The sequence below is a fragment of the Anas platyrhynchos genome, chromosome 12 (genome assembly GCF_047663525.1).
Source record: "Anas platyrhynchos isolate ZD024472 breed Pekin duck chromosome 12, IASCAAS_PekinDuck_T2T, whole genome shotgun sequence".
In the NCBI taxonomy this organism is placed as follows: domain Eukaryota; kingdom Metazoa; phylum Chordata; class Aves; order Anseriformes; family Anatidae; genus Anas; species Anas platyrhynchos.
In genome coordinates this window covers 14,507,485-14,528,115 of record NC_092598.1, presented here as the reverse complement: position 1 = coordinate 14,528,115, position 20,631 = coordinate 14,507,485, and the positions used below count along the sequence as shown (strand labels likewise).

Below are 20,631 nucleotides of genomic sequence, written 5' to 3'. Positions count from 1 at the left end.
CTGGTGCCCTTCTCAATTATGCCAAGCAGCTGAAGTTGTGAAATACCCCTGGAAAGCCATTCTGCCAGGACAGGTATCCTTCCAAAACAAGTTCTCTAAGTCACATTAGCAAGCTTCCAATGTTCCTATTAACAGATCCACGAGTTTCTTATAGTTTGCCCAGGGACACTCAATCAAGCTGAGACAGCAGGCATCCAAGCTTCATCTGTTTCTAGGCTGTTTCTCACTGACATCTTTTTAAACTCATTATTGAATTCACTAGAAGCAAAGGAAAACAGCAAGGCCATATCAGGAGAGCAGCAGCCAACAGCCCGTCTTTACCAAAGAACCCAAAATGTCACCTGTTCGGTGAAAATGTGAATGCAGCTACAGCAGCCTAGAGAGAGTTATTTCAAGGCAGATTACTTTCCTTTCCAGACTTAAGTATGAAATATGCAACAGGATGCTAACAGAACTACTTACACATAAGATGAGAGGGAACATACAGTTTTAGCAAGTGTTTAGATACGCTACGAGGGAAATTATGATTAAAATCAGTCCACAAATTACTGAACCTCTTGCTGTGAATTGAAATGGAAATAAATGGTTTAGGGAAATTGGAGCAGTTCTGAGCACCAACATCAAATAGCCCATGCCTGCAGTTCTGCTGTGTGTAGGGGGAGTCTCTTCAGCTGTGCTCGGCTCTGAAGCTTTTGTCCCAGGTTAACCAACTGATTAAAGTTAACTGTAGGGTGGCTCTATATTACGTTTGTACTGTAAGCTCCATAGCATTTAAATATTACAATTACTAGATGATATTGTACCTAATTGCTCTCAGCAATGTTACAAAATAGTAAAGCACCACTCTATACTTAGAGATATATTTATATTAACATACTGTAATTCAGGAGGCAGGAGACAAGTTTAAATGGAGTCTTGTTGTAAGGCAGCTCCAGATCTTTTAGTCCTGCCTCACTCTTTGTATTTCCCAGCTGCACTGTATGTATCCATCATACAGAATATACAGAACCATGGTACTGGGCTTCAGGGAATCTCACACTGACAAACAGCAGTTGTGATTAATTTGCAGCTAACTCTTGTCTTCTCAACTTGAAATGGGACAAGAAATTATTGTTATTATTACTGAAGTTGAAATAAGTTCATTCGCAACAACTCCCCCACCTCCATCCAGTTTCAGTGAAGACGATGTAAAGATTCTGGGATTATCACACTTACTGTAAACCTTCAGTTTCCCTTTCTCGGGATATCTGGAGACAAAGCATCCATGTCAGCAGCCTGTTACCCATATCTTGACAACCAATTATTCCCTCCTCCAAATCCTTAATCATCCCCTTTGCTGCCTCTGAGTTGTCTTGGACCTTGCACGGCAGGAGTTCATCCTAATTGCGTACATCTTGTGCACTGGTGCCCAGCTGAGCATAGTTTCCTAAGAAAGGCTCTCCTGCCACTCAAAACTCTACTTCCTAAAGATGGACATCTGGGTCTGTTGGGAAACTAGCACCAAAAGTGACCAGCCCAGCCCAGTTTTCATGGAAGTCCTAGAGAGAGAACTCTTGTATAATTCAGCATCTCAGCTTCTGCAGGGATTCACCATACTTTGTTTAAGCCTTGCTGATTTTGAAACTTATTTCATAAAGGTGGGGAAAGGGGATAGTTGGAAAGGAAAGGAAACAGTTAAGGTCCTTGCACTGTGACATGTTCTTCATGATGACCATAGGAAAAACAAAACTCTAAATTACTTCTCAAGGGTATCCTTTGTTTTACTCTCACTCCTCCTTCTCCTTTCCCCTATTCTGTATTTAAACGAGTTTTGCAATCTCCCTCTAAAGCATGACAAAGGTGACAGCACTGACTCAGTGTTGAGAACTAGGGTCTCCCATTCAAAAGCAGAAACTGTCAGCAGGGACTCCTGGCTACACCAGCCACACATTTCTTTGCACCCATATTCAGCCACAGCACACTCCCAAGTTTCCAGCACAGAACTCTGTGATAACCCGTTAATAAACACAACTCAGACAGGAATGGGCAGGCAGTTGTCTCTTGCCAGTCCATAAATGCTTTCAGTGACTAGCGTCCTGCCTGCTGGTACGCAGTAAAACAAGCTGCCCTTATTATACAGGAACACTTTTTATAGAAGATTGTAATTTTTCCAGTGCTCCTGCCCTTTAAGGCTTTATGAGCACCATCACTCACTTCCAAAGGCACAATTAAGTGCAGAAGCTGGGCTATTAATGTAGACATTAACTGGCTGCTATTATCTGACTATCTCTATTGTTTAAGAATACACGCTAATTTAAGCATCCAAAACAGGATCCAGTGCTATCAGACTGGTGCTGCCAGACTACGCAAATACGGAGCCTTTCTTGGTTTGCTTGGCTATAAAGTGCTTCCCTAGAACACGCGTCTCACACCGGCCTGGCAAACAGCAGCAGAGGAGCAGGGCTTGGTCCCACCCCACCAAAGTACACAGGAGTTGTGATTCCAGCAGCAGCATATCGCTCTTTCGCAGTTTTATTTCAGAGCTGGAGAAAAAAACGTGTGATTTCCAAGCACTGCAGTTAGTGATAGAGCGAGCAAAAAGCCACGTCTTGCTACAGTGCTCGTGCTAGTTTGAGAACCAGCTTTTGTGGAAGGATCGGGGCTGGGCAGTTGCATGGCATCTGCCTCTGCTGAAGGCTGCAGAAGAGTGGGAAGCAAGCAGTGGGTTTCTGGCCGCGGGCAGCAGGCAGGAGGACAGGCTGCTTGCCTGCCTCGCTGACCATACAAACAAGCTGTTACCAAGGGCCCAGCATATGCACTGAAATACGCAGCCGAGTGCTGGGTATCTTATTTTGGGCTATTTATAATTTATTCTGCACCTTCTGAACTATGCATACTAAGTAGCACTCCTCACTGATTTAACTTTTGTTTCTCCTTCTCCCTTTCTCTCCTCTGTAATCCAACTCCTCTTGCAATGCCTGTCCTTAAGTACACCAGAGATGTCAGCCCGTTAAGATCTGCATTTCTTGAGGGAACTACCATACTGATGTCAAATTCCAGTTTAATTTTAAAAAGAGAGAGAGAGAAAGAGAGAGAAGCTGGACTTTTTCTGGCACACCACTCTGCGTAGTACAATGACACAAACTTTCTTCAGACCACAAGGTGGAGCAGTAGACCCTTAGAGATCTTAGTAGATCCTAACCTGCCAATTCACCTGAAGGCAACCTACTGCATTTGTAGGAAGGAAAATGACCGGAGGACCTAACAGGGTGCTTTATGACTTTCAGATACAGAGCTGCCCAGTACCAGCAACGATCACTCCAAGCAGATCCTTCTTGGATGTCCTGATCCATTTCATTTAGCACGAAGTTAATAGGAGTGGCTTTTAGTGATGCCTGATGCACACCCAGGGGTTCCCCTGTCAGCACAGCCACGGAGATGGCAAGGAGAGTCCAAGGAGCAAGGAGAGAAATGAATGCAACATTAAAACAGAGATACTATCCCTTCCCTCCCAGGAATGCTACAGGAGAAAAGAATCTCTCCAAGTTTAGGGGGCTGTTTGTTCTTTGCAGTACCCCCCCCCCCCCCCCCCCCACGATTTAGCTTTGTAAAACCACCAGGCTCCACACAGGCTGTCACTACAGTAAGAGCTGGTTTGGGTTTTCTGTTCTAGTATTAATGTAACACGCCTGCCAGCAGGTCTCAGTGTCTTGCCTTCTTGGCAGAAACATTAGTATTTCAATAGCGGTAACAGAAAACAAAGAACAATATATTGGAATAACTATGATATTACAAAGTTTAAGGCCAAGCATTAAAAAACACTTATCAAAACATCAAGATCAGGATAGTAGTCCTGACACTGGTCAGGACTACTCAAAGAGCTGCTATCAGGATGCAGGACTGTCTGTCTACTGATAACCAAAGAGGCTGATGCTAGAGAAAGCTCTGAAGTTCGTGCCCCCGGCCAAGGAGCCATTCTATACGCACACGGGCATCCTATTTACTGGGTTTATCACAACACTGAGGACTAGCTCATGCTGGGGAGTGCTTTTGTCTCCTCTCTAAAGAGAAATGCAGATGTGTCAATGAGATCATGAGGCAGGTGTTGGCGAGACCAGAGACACTCCAGGATTTTGTTTTGGGGAAGAGTTTGATCATTTGATCCTTTTCTGCAGTTTGTTTCTCATTTACGTATAGTTCCCCAGCCTTAGTTAAAATCAATAGATTTGTAAACCACAAGGGAGAAATCCTGACCCAGCTGAAGTCAATGGGTGGTTTTTTTCCATTGACGTCACCAGAGCCAGGATTTCAACCCAAATAACAGACGTCTCTCTCTTAAGGACTCCTAAGTAGACAGAATTTCCAGACTAAGAATTATGTGAGAAGAAAAACAGAGTAAAGCAATAAAAAACTATTCAGACTAAACTGATACAGGAGACTTCCACTGACCAGTAACCGATCTGCGCTCAGTGCAGCAGTACAGCACTTCAGCTGGCATGCAGAACATCAGGGCTTCCATAGACAATGGTCATTAACACACAAAGCAAATTTACTCTGAGACTGAGACTGTGACCTCGGCATTCTCCTGCACAGTGCTCCAGCAGTAAAAATGCACTATTTTAAGAAGTGCTTTTTACTCACAGTTTCATAGAGACAAATGATTAGGCAGGAATCTTTTTCTAGCTCTGGCAGCTGAGAAGAAGAGCTGGGAAAACACCAAGCAAGCATGAGACTCTGATAGACAGAAGGCAAACAAAAGGAGTGGACTAGAAGACCTTACATTTTAAGACATTTTGACCTATTCTGTAGCCTAATGCATGGTTTGGGAATTTTTTGATTATCAGCTGTAGGAATAGAGCTGGCATTGGTTACTCTCTCCCTCTGCTCTTCCCTAAAACAAAGTGACAGAAAACAGTGTCCAGGCTATCCTTAAATTGCAGCGTGACCCTTCACTGGTGCATATAGAAGCTGCTGACAAAATCCCTGTCTCTAACTCAAAACTAAGATATTTGGACATCTTCAAGATCAGCAAGTTTCCCTCCTAAATTCTGTTTTACAATCATGGGGTATTACATGCTCAAAAGCTGTTTAGAAACATGAAAAAAATAGAGCTGTGATCCATCAAAACCACCAAACTCTGCCACGCTGATGAGGTCTGTGTACCCGGTAAACAAGATTGTCCCCCAGCCTGCAGTGACAAAACAAGAAGGATTTTGCTTCAAACTGTTCCTAAGCCTCTGCTTCACCTGGGCAGCAAGCTGTGATGGGCCCCGAGGTCAGGCTCGCCCTCTCCCCCAGCATTTCAGCCAGGCCCACGCAGGACGGTAGTGTTGGAGTGCCCACTGCACTGCTTGGCCTGAGGGAAAAACTTACTTTGCTGCTTGGTCCCCATCAGGAATATAGGCCCTTAAATGAGAACCACCCTAAAGCTTGCGTTTCCAACTTAAATAAAAACTTTAGTATGATTGACGGCCACAGAAGAGGGAGAGTTCTGGGACAGAAAACGAAGGATGTGGCTGGCCACTACAGCAGGACTGATGTAGCAGTGTTGTGGTTTGGTAGTGGTTCCCTTTTAGAGCAAGGGAACATCTAGGGAAGCAGTTCCTACCATCCTCCTGTTGCGGTGATGCTACCAAAAAGCTTTGCTTTGTGCTCAGATTCTCAGAGAGGCCGTTTGCTGGCCGTGCCTTGCATCTGGAGTATTGCCAGCACTACCTGAGACCAAATGCAGTGTGCTTTTTGTTTTTTCCCTCAAATGGAGAGGTTTCCCATAAAGAATGTTGTGACACAGCTTGTGTTTGTCACTGCTTACAGCAGGTACCAAGTAACGAAACCCAGCCACTAGGGAGCCACCCTCATCTAGGCCTCCTGAAATGTTAGCACAATCTGATAGCAACCAAAATTTTGGTAAGAGGGCAGAGGTCTTGCATTGCTCGTGGCAATTATGCAGTAGCATCCATCGCTGTAATGGTAAATTTACCCAAATATTCAAAGCATCACACCCCCATAAAGGTTTACAAATAGCGATGCAGCACGGAGCTTACAAACAAAAAAATATTATTTATGGCTAGACAGCACACTGCGTCATTTCGAGGCTGGATGTGTGAAATACAGAGTTTTATACTGCATACAGTATGCCTAGCAACTACGTACCAGCAAACTGTAGGTAGAATAAACACTTCCCAGTAGTGCTTACAGAAAACATAGGTGGGTTTAAATACAACACAGAGAACGACTTTGTACTGTATGGAACCGCGTTCGCCTTCTACTTTCAAGCCCTGTGTCAATATGCATTAGAAATAGTTTACAGTAAGTTATTCCGCTTCCTCTAGAGGCATGAGGAAGAGCATTGATCCTGAAGGCTTTGTTTGTAATGGCTGAGAGTAAAGCTTGGATTGATTAGATTTCTTAGAGATAGGAACGCACAGCGCTGCTACACCTCTGCTTTATTGACAAGGAGAATTTAGCAGATTCTGTTATGCAAGAGTTCATAAAAGGTGAGATAGCACAGTAAGTATTAACAATAATAAAAAGTATTATAAGTAAATCTCTAATGAAGCCTGGAAGGAAAAGAGCACTTTGCTTTGGTCATTGTGCCCCAATGAATTGGATTTACAACTTCAGATTGGATTAATCACTAAGCGGTACAGCAAGTTTTAAGTGTACCTCAGGATGTTTATACTTGATTCTTCTCTAGCAGAATTTTGAAGCATTTACCTCCTATTGGTTCACACATTAATCCTCTTGAAAGCTGCCTGGCACTTGTCTAGAGCTGATTTAAGATGTCTTAAGCATTTTGTTTCACCTTGGCACAGTTATTAGTCTCATGGTGCCTAAAACGGGTACTGCATCCCCTCCAGAGGGTGCTTAACTTGGGGCTGGTTTTTATTTTGATGACTAAAGGCAACCTGCAAAAGAGAAACAGCCTGAGAGGAACACCCCGCATTTGAGGTTGTGCTGCGAACCACACACTGTACTGCTACCCACGTAGAGCAAAGTACACTGAAGATACCCCATCCCACGGTGTACATCAACTACTACTATGGCTCTAATCACTGTGGCTCTAATTAGCACACTGGAGAAGTCCTGTCACCTCCCAACAGGCACCCAGTGCTGGTGCCATAGGCAGGAGATGAGTCTCCCTTTATACACCCCATAAAATGTACCCCAAAGCAAGCAGCTCCTACAAGGGCACGTGTTGGCTGGGTCTTGACTCCAGACTGGAAAGACCAAAGCAAGGACTAACAGCGCCTAACCAAGGGGCTGGAATCCAGTGGCTTCATCCCAGGCTCTGGAAGCAGGAGGCACGTCTCAGGGATGTAATTTGGCACATGTGCAGCTCAGAAAGTGGGGAGGTAACGTGGGTACAGGTGCCCACCTAACTCTTCACCCTGTCAATACATGAACCTGCTACACCAAGAAACACCTCTAAGTAAGGAGGGAATTTTAGACAAAAAAGCAAACCAAAAAAATCCATGACATTAATTCATCAGCTTAGTTTACTCGGTCTGTTCAGACAATGAGAAGGCTGCAGTGCTTGGATGCAGTGCTTGCACACCTTCACAGGATGAAAACAAAGTTAGGCAGGGTGTTTTAATTTCTCAGGGAAAATACAGGTAGAATCAAATGTCATATATTCAAAACAGAAATATTATCTATTTATTTTTTAACCACCAAAGGTAATGAAATAAAACGATCTGCCTGGTGTCTTCAAGTCAAAACTGTACGTTTCTCTGCATGAAGGTGACTTACATGTATGTTTTTTGGGAAGTTGGATCAAATAATCTAACAATCCCTTCCAGAACCAAAATCAGATTCATGGATGCTGAAACATTCATTTCAGCATACAGCACACTGAAACGAAACAAACAAAAATGAACATAGAAGCTCATCAAGGAGGGAGAAAAAAACATGACTAAGCCTGTATCTGAACCAAAGTAAAACAGTAGTTGCCAAAACCTCCCTGGCACCAAGCAAGGACTTCCCTACACTTAAAAGAGACAGCTAAAGCTGAGGAAATATCTCCTCTCATGCACATGACTGTATTCTGCACATTACAGAAAATTCAGCACGTTTCAAGGACAACTTGTCACATGGGGTTATGTTATTAGGGATTTTCCAGTGCAGGAATCAAGCAAAACCTGCTGATCTTGACCTATAAACTCACAGCAAATGGCTTCTGATGTCTTCAGTCAAAAATACTCTTAGCCAAGGATGTTCTGCTACTGATAAATCAGAGTACATTTTGACAAACACTTTGATTTTCTACATCTCGAGTACAGCCTACACCTTACAGGGGTGGTTTTGTTGATATGATTCAGTTGCAGGTGAATATATCCTTGTGTCACACCTAATAACTGCAAAGTTAGGAAAAACTGCCAGCAGTGGAAAGCTAGTAAAATGACAGATAATTTGTCTCTTGATTTAGCACCTCTTAAGCTTCTAGTCATGTCTGTTATGAAGTAGTGTCCCTCTCCAGCTGGGCATCTGCAGGCTGACCCAGCAGCTCCCCTGACTGGCACCATCTGCCCAGCCTGGGAACAAAACCCCCATGTTTGCACCTCCTGCAGTCACGCTCCTGGCAGAAGATGGCAATGGCCAAATCCTCTTCCCAAGCCAGCAGCAGTGAAGGTCAGCAGCAGAAATCCCCTCCCAGAGCCACCTTGGACCAGCCTGACTTGCATTGTCCCAGCCCCATCTTGTTTCTTTATTGATTCTTTCGCTTCCCATCCAAGAGCACAGGCCAGGGGTCTGTTCTTATATGTCCCTGTGATTATCTTTGAACTACACCCTGTTGTAAATGTGATCATTTCATTAATTTATGTAAATAGGACCTTAGCCAATGTCTTGGGTGTAATTTATGAATGAATCATGCTGCTCTGAGTGGCTGGGTATATTTAACTCTCATTAATTTGTTCAAAATAGCTACTAATGGGTTTCTTGAGCTCATTACTCTTGTAACAGAAGCCAAAGAGATGACTGGGTTTGCATGGAATAGTGCGGGTAACCCTTTCTGTTACATCCCAGTGACCAGCTTATAAATAGACTGCACTTCAAGTTGCTTCAAGTGTTTTCAAGGCAGCAGCAGGTTAACAGCTCAAGACAAAAATAAATAAATAAATAAAAGCAGGCTTCAGTTGACATCAGCCCGTGAACAGCATTGAACCATTTCTGGAAACTATTTGTTTTCGTTTTCTTTGAGCGAAAGGAACACTATTAAAATTGGAATTATGGAAAAACTGAAGGGTCTGAGCCCAAACAGAGCAGGAATATAAATAAGATCAGATCTAGCAATGGTTTTTGTTAGAGGGAGTAGCTAAATATAAGGGCTTCAACAGAAACATGCCACTCACCATGGTATAGCTCCACTGGTTTTATGGTGCAGAAATACTTCCCATAAAAATGTTGCATACTTGAAGATTTTATATGTGCAAAGTGCTGCTGAAGTTTTTATAGCATGCCATGCGATCTGTTTTGCAGAAAATTGTTATTTTTGACTACTATCATCTACCACTGGCAGGGCTCAACATCATCATACAGCTGCTGTTAAAATCATATTCTTGGCTTTGACACGGGGGTTACGTCATGCTCCTTTGCATCTCTGGCTTCTCTCTGTTGCGCTGTGCAAACCCTTTTTGCTTTTACTCTGGTCAGTAAACACTTGGGTCTGCCTGCCCACCCCCGGGAAGAAAGGGGCAGGCAGCAGCAGCCCCCGCCAGGGCTCAGACTTCAGCTGTGACAAATCCCAGCCTGCTGCATGCTGACCTCCCCGGGGTGCTCTCTGCGGCTGTGCTAGCCAGCTGGCAACAGGTCCCAAGACCCAGAAGTAACGTTCGTGTGCTCTGAAATGCCTGCCTTTCCAGTTACCTTGTTTTTCCATCTCTGGTGGTCTTGTACTACCTAGATTTCGAGATCTCTGCACTGGGGACTTCCTATTTTATTCACAAGAGGCTGCACGGATTAGCTGCCACCCACCTTGATGTTGTCCAAGCAAGCTTACTGCACTGTCAGCTGTTTGCTGATGTTGTTCCGGTACTGTTTATTTACAGGTTGAAAAAAGCAAGCGGGGTTGATACAGAGATTAGCTTGTATTTGAATTCACCAACTGGAAGGTCTTTGTTTTTAGACTCTATTCTTGCAGAAATGCTGGCAACACTCCTATCTGAAAATATACTGCGACACTTGCCCAAAGTTTGTTGTTTTAGCAGACATCCCTGCCAGTTAACGTTTTGACTCGAATATCCATGGTAACAAAGGCAGAAGGCTAATAACAGCCTGGCATGAATAGTTCAAGATTGTTTCAGCTAACCCTGGCCTGGCCTGCTTCTTGTATGGGCATCGGCAAGTCCTTTTAGGACAACAGCAGCTGTTTGAGTTACTAATGATTTAAAAAAATCATTTAGTGCTGCTTCCTTTCTGGTATTCGGGAGTGAGATGAGTCCTTGTAGGACAGGGGAGCATTTAGGGCTGTCTTCCTCTCTGCTCCCCCCTTAAGGAGGTTGCGAAGAACAGAGGGAGGAGACAAACTCTTCAGGTGGGTTCTGTTCTGACCAAATGAAGAAGTCCATTTGGCACTGAACTCAAGAATGCAAAGCCTGTCTTGTAATTTGCTAATGAAATATAATAGATTAAAAAAAAAAAAAAAAAAAAAAAAAGCAAACTTGTGCAGCTTTCCACATGAAATTTCACATTGATAGTTTTGTAGAAGTGGAGAGTTTCATCTCATCTAGTTTCGCCTGAGACATATGGTTTTCTAACTCCATATATACACTGGTACCTTATGGGAACAAAGCACATGGATCTCATGACATCTGCTAACAGAGACATAGCGATGTGCAGCACTCAGAGGCCCATGTGTGGCTTTTGGGCTGCACGTGACTCAGTAGCAAGTCAAATACAGCTCTCATGCCAGAGCTCTACCACAGATGTCACTTACTCCAGGTTTTTAGCTGGGAGGGGAAACCAGGACCCTTTAGGGATGGCTGAGACCAGTATTGCTTCCTGGGGTGTGGCTGCGTGCTCAGCCCCGTACCATCACACCGTGGGGGAGTGCAATCCCCTCGAGCACTATCGGCACGTTGCTGCCAGTGCAGCAGCCCCACAGCTCTGTTCCCCCAGCTCAGAGGTAGGTAGGTAGCTCTTGGCAAGCTACTCAGCTTGTCTGAAGTGTCAGCCAAACCGTGCACCCCGCAGGAGCTCGGCCTTCTGGGCTATGCGAACCTGCCCGGCCTTGGACTCACGGAGATCAGAGCGCAGCAGCTCCCATGGCCAGTGGCACAGGCAGGGGTTGGCATCACGTCACCCTAACGTGCTTTGGCTTCACAGCCCAGGCAGGCATTAACTCCTTTGGAGAAGTCTGGTTTCATGCCTGAATTCACAGCCGTGTACCTACAGCAGGAGACCCACCAGGACGCCGGTCTGCCTCTGCAATGCCTGCGGGATGCCAGAAACAAGCATGCAGGATGGTACAAAGCCGCCTTTCAGAACAGTAGATGAAGTCAAATGAGAAGAGCAAATATCAAGATATTGACAAAATATCTGACTTCTGGTATTTGTTACCTAGTGAGAAGCAGCTAAACAAAAAAGGTCCAGAAATCTCCGAAATGTTTTGAGTCAACTTGTGTCAATAAGAACCCTTACTTGGGGTGCTTTTTATCTCTAATCTTTTTATCTCTAATCAATCTCAGTTTCAAAACACTTCACTCACCATCCTAGTTCCCTGAAGAGCAACCCCAGCTACCGACCTGTGCAACTGCTCCATGCTGAAAACTGCACCACACCTTGGTAATCCCTTCTGGGAGAGGGAAGGAAAGGCAAAAAGAAAAACCTCCTTTAACTAAAGCCTGGGATGATTTGGAGCCAAATATACGATGTTTAAGCAAGCATGCATAAGTACAGTACACTTCACAGTTCATCACGCTATTAGTCATACTGAGAGAACACATATTTTAAACTACCATTTAATATGCGTGTCCGCTACACATCTCCACAATTATCTCATACGCAAATTTCCCTATTCAATTGGTGGCATCATTTTTTCCACGGCCTCTCAATATTAAAGCTGCACTCTGCACCAACTCTGATACATCCCAAATGCAACATGCTAGATTCGTGAGTCAGCTCTGCACGCTGTAATATTATTGAAGCAAAACAAGTGAGGCACTTAAAAGGCTGTCACTTACAAGACCTACAAAGTAAGCCCACCTAAAATCGTTTTTCTGGATACTGTATTTAACAAAAACAATACGGGCTCTCCCAGCTTGAATTAGCTGAGTGTTTCAACACTGACCATAGCTCAGAACAACGGGGTATCAAGTACGTTGAAAAACAAATACGTTTTCCTCTACAGTATTTAAACAGTTCAAGCAGTGCAATAATAGAAGAAGGCGTATGTGTTACACTGAAATGTTATTGAAGCACGCATCGTTTTTATTGTAGCAGCTCCTGTGAGTGCAGGTTGCAGTCATGCTACACTCCTTATAAACAGCACGAAAAAGAAGGTTCCTGCCCCCCTCAAATGATACAACCAATCTATTTCAGCTTTTTGACTACATCTGCAAAGTTCTATGCTACTCTTTATTTCTGGTGATACATCTTGTCACCCTTTCATGGCAAGATTTCAGCTTTCAAATACCTGAACTTCACTGAATGGTGAAGTCGTTGTCTTTACCATTAGGTTACAGGATGTTATTTTTAGAACGTGGATTTGTGGTATGAAGGGAACAGAGCTCGGTTTTGCATTCTTATTCTCCAGCATGTACTCCACATTCCCTCTCTGAACAGTCACGCTGGGCAGCTCACACTAGGAACATCTGTGAAAAGGAGAGCTGACAGGTAGAGGAGCACCAACTGTTTGGACAGCATGGCAGTAAGTTCAGAAGTAATTTTATAATGCCATTCATTCTGCTTATTGGCCTCGTGTAGATAGCTACAGTCAAACTTAGCTTTTATAGACTACGCATACCTTCTCTAAGTTTAGAAGCAGGGCAACTTAATTTCCTTTTGCAAGGAAAGTTTTCAAATTACTAAACCACTACAGCACAATTTAAGGTTTGTGCAGGCTCCTACTACTTGCTTCTAGGAGAAAGGGAAAGACAGCTGCTGCTGTTTCGTTTCTCTTTTTTTGATTTGTTTCTTTTGCTGAATGATTTTAACTAGGATTTACACCTAGTTTCTTCTCAATAGGTAACCCCAAGGAGACCAACCAGTTATTTACAATGACTATTCTTTCAGCTCCTCATTCATCACAACAATCCAGTCATTTTAAACAGACATGATACATGAACTTAACTCTTCAGAACCAAGTAAACTGTAATAAAGCATAAAACTACAGTTTTGAGGAACCTTAAGACAAAGGACTGACCAAGTAACCAGTTAATCAGCACAACACCAACTGTGATAATTTCTATCATCATATACAGTCCTGCATTTTGGGGGAGTCTTCTGTCTGTGACTTGGATTGTATAAAACAGCTAAGACATTCTCAGATAATTTCTGCATTAGGTGATCCTTCTGCATTTCACTTGGCACAAGCGTTCACTAGGTTGGAGAACAGATGTGTTGTCTAATGTATTTCATAAAAAGAAGGGAATTTATTGTACCAACAACCCAAATATGCCACAGAAGCTCCATATGGTGGACCAGCAGAGATTTATTTTCGAGCCAGAGGTGCCAGCAGACAGCTTACACAGCATGATTTAAACTGCACTTAGTGGAGCTTGCATGGCATTTTCTTCTCCATTGCTGGCCTCCATATTCTGTCCCTTTTCAACATACCGTGCTAAAAGAAACTTAACAGATTTTTTCCTTATCCCTTGCCCTTGTAGCTCTGCAGGTGTGTTCTGCATCACTTCTTCAGTTAAGGACTCATTTTCAGGGGCAGTTTTTTTCTCTTTGTAGTCAAAATGAAGAGGGAAAATTGGGGGGAAATAGGACGCACACTGTACAGCTTTGTTCAGCTTTGATGCTACCTCTGCGACTTTAAAAAAGATACAGAAGGACAAGAAAACAGGGGTTCTGCTTTCCTGATATTTCTCTTCTAGCTCCCAAAAGCAGTGGCTTTGTCTTTAGCCAGTTAGAAGCGAGCAATGGATAAAGCTTTACTTAGAGAAAGTAAAATATACCCAAAATCCAGCCTACAACGTATTATCACTCTGTTTCCAGGTGCTTTCCTTATTCCCTACATCCTCTTCCTAATCATTGCTGGGATGCCCCTCTTCTATATGGAATTAGCCCTGGGACAGTACAACCGAGAAGGAGCTGCCACCGTGTGGAAAATCTGCCCAGTGTTCAAAGGTAGGTGTCCCTCTGCCCAGGGGAAAGGCACCCAAAGGTAAGTGTCCCTCTGCCCAGGGGAAAGGCACCCAATACGTGTTCCTCTGCTCAGGGGAAAGGCAGAGCCAGGGTGCCGCATGCCTGCACCAGCAATGGAAAGGTCTCTCTCATCTCGCCCCAGACAGCCTGATATTTGCTGACCTTTCCCCAACCCTTGGAGTCAGGAGCCTTTTTGTTATCACAGGTGGAGCAGAAAATGAGAAAAAGCCAGAGAAATCATTGTCAAGGTTATTGTGGAGGAGCACAGTGAGCAGGAGGAGCGGCTCAGCCCTGTCCCCCTTTCCCCTGCCTAATGGGGATGGAGGCAACTGGCTTTCCCTAAGGGGAGGGAAGGGCTGGCAGTGCAAAGATTAGAAATATCAAATCCCACCCAGGTCAGTCCTGTGCTGTCTCCCTGGATGCACAGCCACTGACCCCGTTCAGCTCATTTTGTGGAGCTTTCTCTGCCAGAGTGTGAGTCGAGGCAGGCTGAAACACTGAAACGGAGCTGTGAAGGCTTCAGTTCGGCCACTGGACCTGTGGCACTGAAGCTTGGCTTTCCTGGCTATGAAATGAGGGCAATGATTATGATAGCCTTTTTAAACTGGTTTTCAAATCCAGCAATGAAAAGCATTTATTAAAACCTGAGCATTATCGCTACCAAGTGTTTTCCTCTAGCATTAACTCCCCAGCATCACTGAAGCGAAGGCTGTGCAGCACTGCCTTGTGCGCCGAGCTGCAATCGTTGTGCAAGCAATAGCTGGGGTTAGATGTCCAGGGGCACTGAGCTGGGGTAAAGGGATGTCTCTGGGTGAAAGAAACCATATATATTTTCTGTGCATGAAACATATCCTTTAAAGAGCCTCAAGATTTTTCTTAAGCATTGCTTACCAGCAGAACTTGTGAGCTACCCCTCTACCAGATCATATGTAAAATCGTAAGCAAAATCTTTGACATGGAGCTCTCTGAAATAGTTGGAATGAAACCACTCAAGCTTGCCTGATCCTAGAAGCTTAAAATTCAGATCATGTTCATCCCGTGACTGACAAAAGCTGAAGAGCTTAACAATGGCAATCCAAACTTGGCCGATCTGGTGCATGGATATAGGTTACACTGAGTAAATGTTAGACTTCTTCTTCAAAATAAAGCTTTTCTCTTCCAGGAGGATAGCTCTGCACAATATGAGAACTGCATTTTTTTTCATATCAGTCAAACCCCAAAACATTAAATCAGAGATATAATAAAAGATAGATAGGCAAGCTAAAAAAATATGTGCCCTTAAATTTAAAAATGAGTTCACCTAGGTTTACCTAACCCTTCTGTAATGCCTTCATGGGAGCCAAAATTCATCCAAGCTCCCAGGAACATGCAGCCCCTTGCTCAAAGCTCCTGGGGGTGTTGGTTAATACTTTTGGATAGCAACAAGGATTTTGAAAACCTAACTACAAAAATTAGACCACAAGAATCTCGAAGTGTTTGAAAAAGAAAAGCACTGTGCTCAGAAGTAGTCAGTCTGTTGACTTCAGGACTGAAAAGATGAAGAAAAAGGAGAATAAAGTGCATTGCACGTGTAGCCTTGTTGACATTCCGGCTGTGTTTTTAAGCAGACGTATTCAAGGTAGACTAAACATACCTCACCAAGAGCTTTCAATGGTCTTCAGAGGATATAGAATAGCATCAGGTATTTGATTCTTTCAAAGTTGTAAGCGTTGAATCCTATCTGCATCTCAGCACTAGTATAAACTCAGTACTGTTAAAAGCTCTGATCAAATCTGATAAAGCACAAATATGTTCTACTGCTAAATTCATAATGTTTTTGATTTTTTTCTGGTTTAATTCAAAAAGCACACAGTCTATGCAAATTTATAACAGCTTCTCTAAAAGAACAGCACTGTAGTGCTAATTTTAAGTATGAATATTATTGCTGTGAACTCTAAGGACTCGACTAATGCTCTCCTAATGCATGCAATTAAAAATATACCCTGTAACCTTTGCAGCAGTGTTTTCATCTCTGCATTTTTCCAAGGCCTATTTTAGAGTGTGGGTGGTGCAGCACTACTTTAAAATAAAAGTTCATTCCTGAATATTCTTATGATTTCAAAGGATTGACATTTAAGATAAAGTTGATCCCGTATTTTTGAATCTTGATATCAAATATCCATCGTTGTCCTCCTGAACAGGAAGAATTTCAGCAATACTTTCTTGAACAGAGATCATCCAATTTCAGTGCAACATACAATATTCACACTTCATATTTTACCATTCATGTTAATATTTAAGAATTACCCTCCGGGGTGATTTTTTTTCACTATTGTTATCTATCCCTAGAGTTTGAGTGTTACCCCACCGGCTTCATTTAACCACCAAAGATTTCAAGATACAGTTTCATCTTTATTTACGCCATCTTTTCCCAATATTAGGGATGAGCAAGATGGTTTATGTATTTAAAAACTCCCAAAGAGTTGGTGTATAGAAGTCCCTGAACCCTTTCAGGGTCAGCATCTGTTTCTTACACAAATTGCAGCCTGAGGACTAATAGACAGCGTGTGCTGTTTATTTCTTCTATCAGGGAACACAAGAGCCCAATAACACCCAACTGTTAGGCCCCCAATACAGTATTTCCGCATATCTAAAATGGAGAAAAAATAAATAAAAATAAAGGTTTACACTTAGGTGCCGTGACAGTGCAGGGGTGATAGCCATAGAGCAGATGTAGTCTCCACCTGTAACACCAAATACAAATAACTTTGGGACAGGATTCAGGGATCAATGCTGCTCACACATTAATAAAAGATCGCATTCAGCCAGGATAAAACAAGCTTCCCAAAAAAATCTGGCAATAAACTTTTATTCTGCTCTAGCATCAGTACCAAACTTCCTCCCAAACTATTTTAAAATGCACATTTTATGAGGAGAACGTGCACTCTCTGGGATTCTTTCACTTAAGAGACGCTCCGAGCACAACTCACAGCATGCAAAAACACAAAGCAGATGCTCAAAGCCAATGGAGAATGCTTACAGGGGATTCACCAAGTGTGCCACCCAGCACTTACTAACCCTAAACCCAGGTTTAGGGTTACATTTTGCAATGATTTCAATTCTGCAATCCTGGGGAGATAATGAATTGATCTGAGGGTCCATGCACAGCTTAGCCCCAAGCCTGATATTCACTAGGATTTACTGGCAGGCTCCTAACCCATTGGAGCCCCTCAGTGGAACAGCAGAGGCTGTTCTGGGCATGTTTTGAACGTAGTCACAAGCTGACGGACGCCAATCTGGACACTAACACTGGGAACGAGGCGGGAGTGGGATTGGTGCCTGTTCCAAACTAGACCGGGGTAGGAGCATGAGGCACAGGGAAACCTCTCGTGCCTTCAGCTTTACTTTCCAAGGCAAGTTGCCAAGGACTCTGACATTATGAAGATGAAGCAAGTTTCACTCCTAACATGGGCTTGCAGTTCTGTGCATTGGAAGAAAAACAGCAACGGAGTTGTACAAGAGCAAATTTTGACATTGAGCTGCTTAATTTCTTTCTCTGGCAAACACAATTGGATTTCCTAACGGCTGCTCATTTTCCAGCCTCGTTCATGTAATTATTTGGTTTAAGGTCAATGACTCGTGTATGTAAATGACAACAAAAAATGTTTTATTTTTCTGAAAACTTGCAATGAATTTGCAACTATGTGTATGTGAGTACTCCACTAGTTGTGTTTGCATGTACTGTTGCATGTAAAATGCAATGTATAATCTACTTCTCCTTTGTCTTTAGGTGTAGGCTACGCAGTGATACTCATAGCTCTTTATGTGGGTTTCTACTACAACGTTATCATAGCTTGGTCTCTGTATTATCTATTTTCATCATTCACATTTGAGCTCCCCTGGACGAACTGCGACAACAGTTGGAACAGCCCAAACTGTACAGATCCCAAACTCTTCAACGCATCAGTGCTTGGCAATGGCACCAAATACTCAAAGTACAAGCTCACTCCTGCTGCTGAATTTTATGAGTAAGTGTTGACTTGACTTTACTATTTATTTAAAATTCTGTGTCTCAGTGTGTTTCCTCTGGAAGGTAAAATAGGATAGCATCCAGCCTCTAAAACAAGCATCAGAACTAATCCACTTAGGTTAAAATGCAGCTGTAATGTTCATTTGTATTCCTGTGTGATTAGGCCCCCTGCCTCTGCAAGCTTTAGTTTCCCCGGTACAAATGCAGCATTGGCCACTGAGCAGTGCGGGGTTCTACAGGAGCCACAAATCAACTTTGCCAGGGCAAGGAAACACAGCAATATTGTGAAGACCACTGAGAGCCAAACTGAGCTGGCTCTCAGGCTTTAAAATAATGATTCATTCAATAGACCTTGCCTGGTTCTCCAATTGCAAAACACCTCAGAGCAGACCTGTTTGCTCAGCTGCCTCGGCAGTTCAATGAAGTGAGACGCAGCACTGAGCAGGCAGGAGAGCACCACAGCTAGAAAAAGCCAGGCTTCTTCTACATCCTGAGTGAAAGAGCATTCTGCAGTATGGGCCAAGACAGGCAACGACACGCTCAAATCAAACATTCAAAATCAAAAGCAAAAAGGTATACGAATAAGTATAAAACAATAATATTCTGTGTATAAATAACTGCACTGTAGGTCCCCAGAGAAAGGCAGCATTTGGTTAGGAGAAAGAAATGAGGGTGGGCATCAGGCTAACCGAATCAGCTGTTGAAGAAATCCCAATAATCACTATTTCAGTGTGGGGAATGGAAGGCTATCAGGGCACACATCTGCTGAGCAATGAGCCCTGCCTTGCAGGAACAAAGGGACACCGCTGTTACCATAAGCGTGGGATTCAGCAGGGAACTTAAGGTCTGCGTTCAGAACTGTGAAACACTTGTGGCTGCTTGCTCTTTGCTGGAGACAGCACAGTCCTCAGTAGCAGGACACAACCTGTTGGCCAGGCCTTGGGTAAACTAAATTACGTGCTTTGAAAACAGTTAATAGGGGATTTGAGTTTAAAGGAACTCCCCAGAAGGACAAATAATGACTGCTAAAAAAAGTCTACTGCCCTTACAAAGACAATGTGTGTTCATAAACCAAATGTAAAGAGAGCACTTAGAGCAAGAGGCTGTGTTGTGTATGGACAAAGAACATGACTTTGAAGTGAACTATAAAAAATTCTTCAAAAAAGTAACTATTATTAGAGAACTTTCATGTGAATGGCTTTTTTTTTTTAAAAAGGTTTTCTTTACAGTTTTCTTGTGATTAAGCTTTTTTAAAGCAAAATGCAATCCTCATTGTCTTGCTTTGCTCGTTTACTCTTCAAAGTGGTTCTCTGCATTTTCAGTTATCACATCATGCTTGGGGGACAATGTTGTGTTTGTACTGGGTGGGGTGGTGGTGGAAACTATGCCCAGCATTTTAAGTTTCACTGATCTGGGGAACAACCCAGATCAGTGAAATTTGGGATTCTGCCTCCCAAATAATTGAAATATCAGGGTTCTTTCCTTACCATTAAATAGATTCAAGGTGCAGTTTTTAGAAGGTAAAAATAAAAAAAGGAGTCTGATATTTCATTATGATTTGATCCCTGAATTTTGGGGCAGTTCTTAATTCCCTAGGCCCCATACTCATGAGCAACTAGATTACATAGCAAAAATGAGAATAAACACCCAAGTAATGCAATCTATGACATCTGCTTCCCCATCTGTAAAAACAGGGAATCACAAGGGGCATTATGCTCACTTTTCCAATATTTGGATTAGCTCATCAAGTCCAGCTGTAAAGCTCAGGTGTGGACCCAAACACACAAAGTTTGTGTTCAGATCGACCCTGAGAAAGCCAGCCCCATTCAGAAAACAGTGTTTCATCTCTTCTATCAAATAACTGCACTCACTCCCGTCATCTTTTTACAAAAGGGAGAGCAGAATCTTCCCATTGCAAAGCTTCATAATACACACAACAGGGTCGGGAAGTAGGAGCGATGATGTACATGTTAAATTTGCATCAATATTGCAGCTTTACAGAATGCTGCACCATTTCTGGATGCAGTAGATAAATAATTGATCCTTCCTCAATAATACTGTGGATGTGTAAGAGTTTGTTTTGTTTTTAAATAACAGCATCATGAAGACACTGGTTTGCAAATCATACAATTGCGTTTACTTTCTTAATGTCCATCCTGCTATCTAGTCTTGTAGGATGTAAGCAAGAGCAGAAACAATTACTTTGGGGGCAATAGATTTAACAAGGCAGATTTCAGAATTTGAGTTTTTAGTAGCTACATAGAGAAACAAGGAAACAGAGCAGCTACTTTTATACCAGAGGAAATCATGACAAACCATGCCCTGTGAAA

At 43.0% G+C, this 20,631-nt stretch overlaps 2 protein-coding genes across 9 annotated transcripts in view; one reads left to right on the top strand and one right to left on the bottom strand.

The window, feature by feature from the left end:
* The window catches only part of LOC101791976 (uncharacterized), a 716,414-nt gene that overhangs the window by 611,204 nt on the left and 84,579 nt on the right, over window positions 1-20,631 (bottom strand). The window lies entirely within an intron of this gene.
* SLC6A2 (solute carrier family 6 member 2) overlaps window positions 1-20,631 on the top strand; it is a 72,309-nt gene that overhangs the window by 6,829 nt on the left and 44,849 nt on the right. For both annotated transcript variants that reach the window (XM_027467060.3, XM_027467061.3), the window contains 2 exons: window positions 14,143-14,274; window positions 18,062-18,299. In XM_027467060.3, the coding sequence (XP_027322861.1) occupies window positions 14,143-14,274; window positions 18,062-18,299 (370 nt within the window). The remainder of the gene's footprint in view (window positions 1-14,142; window positions 14,275-18,061; window positions 18,300-20,631) is intronic.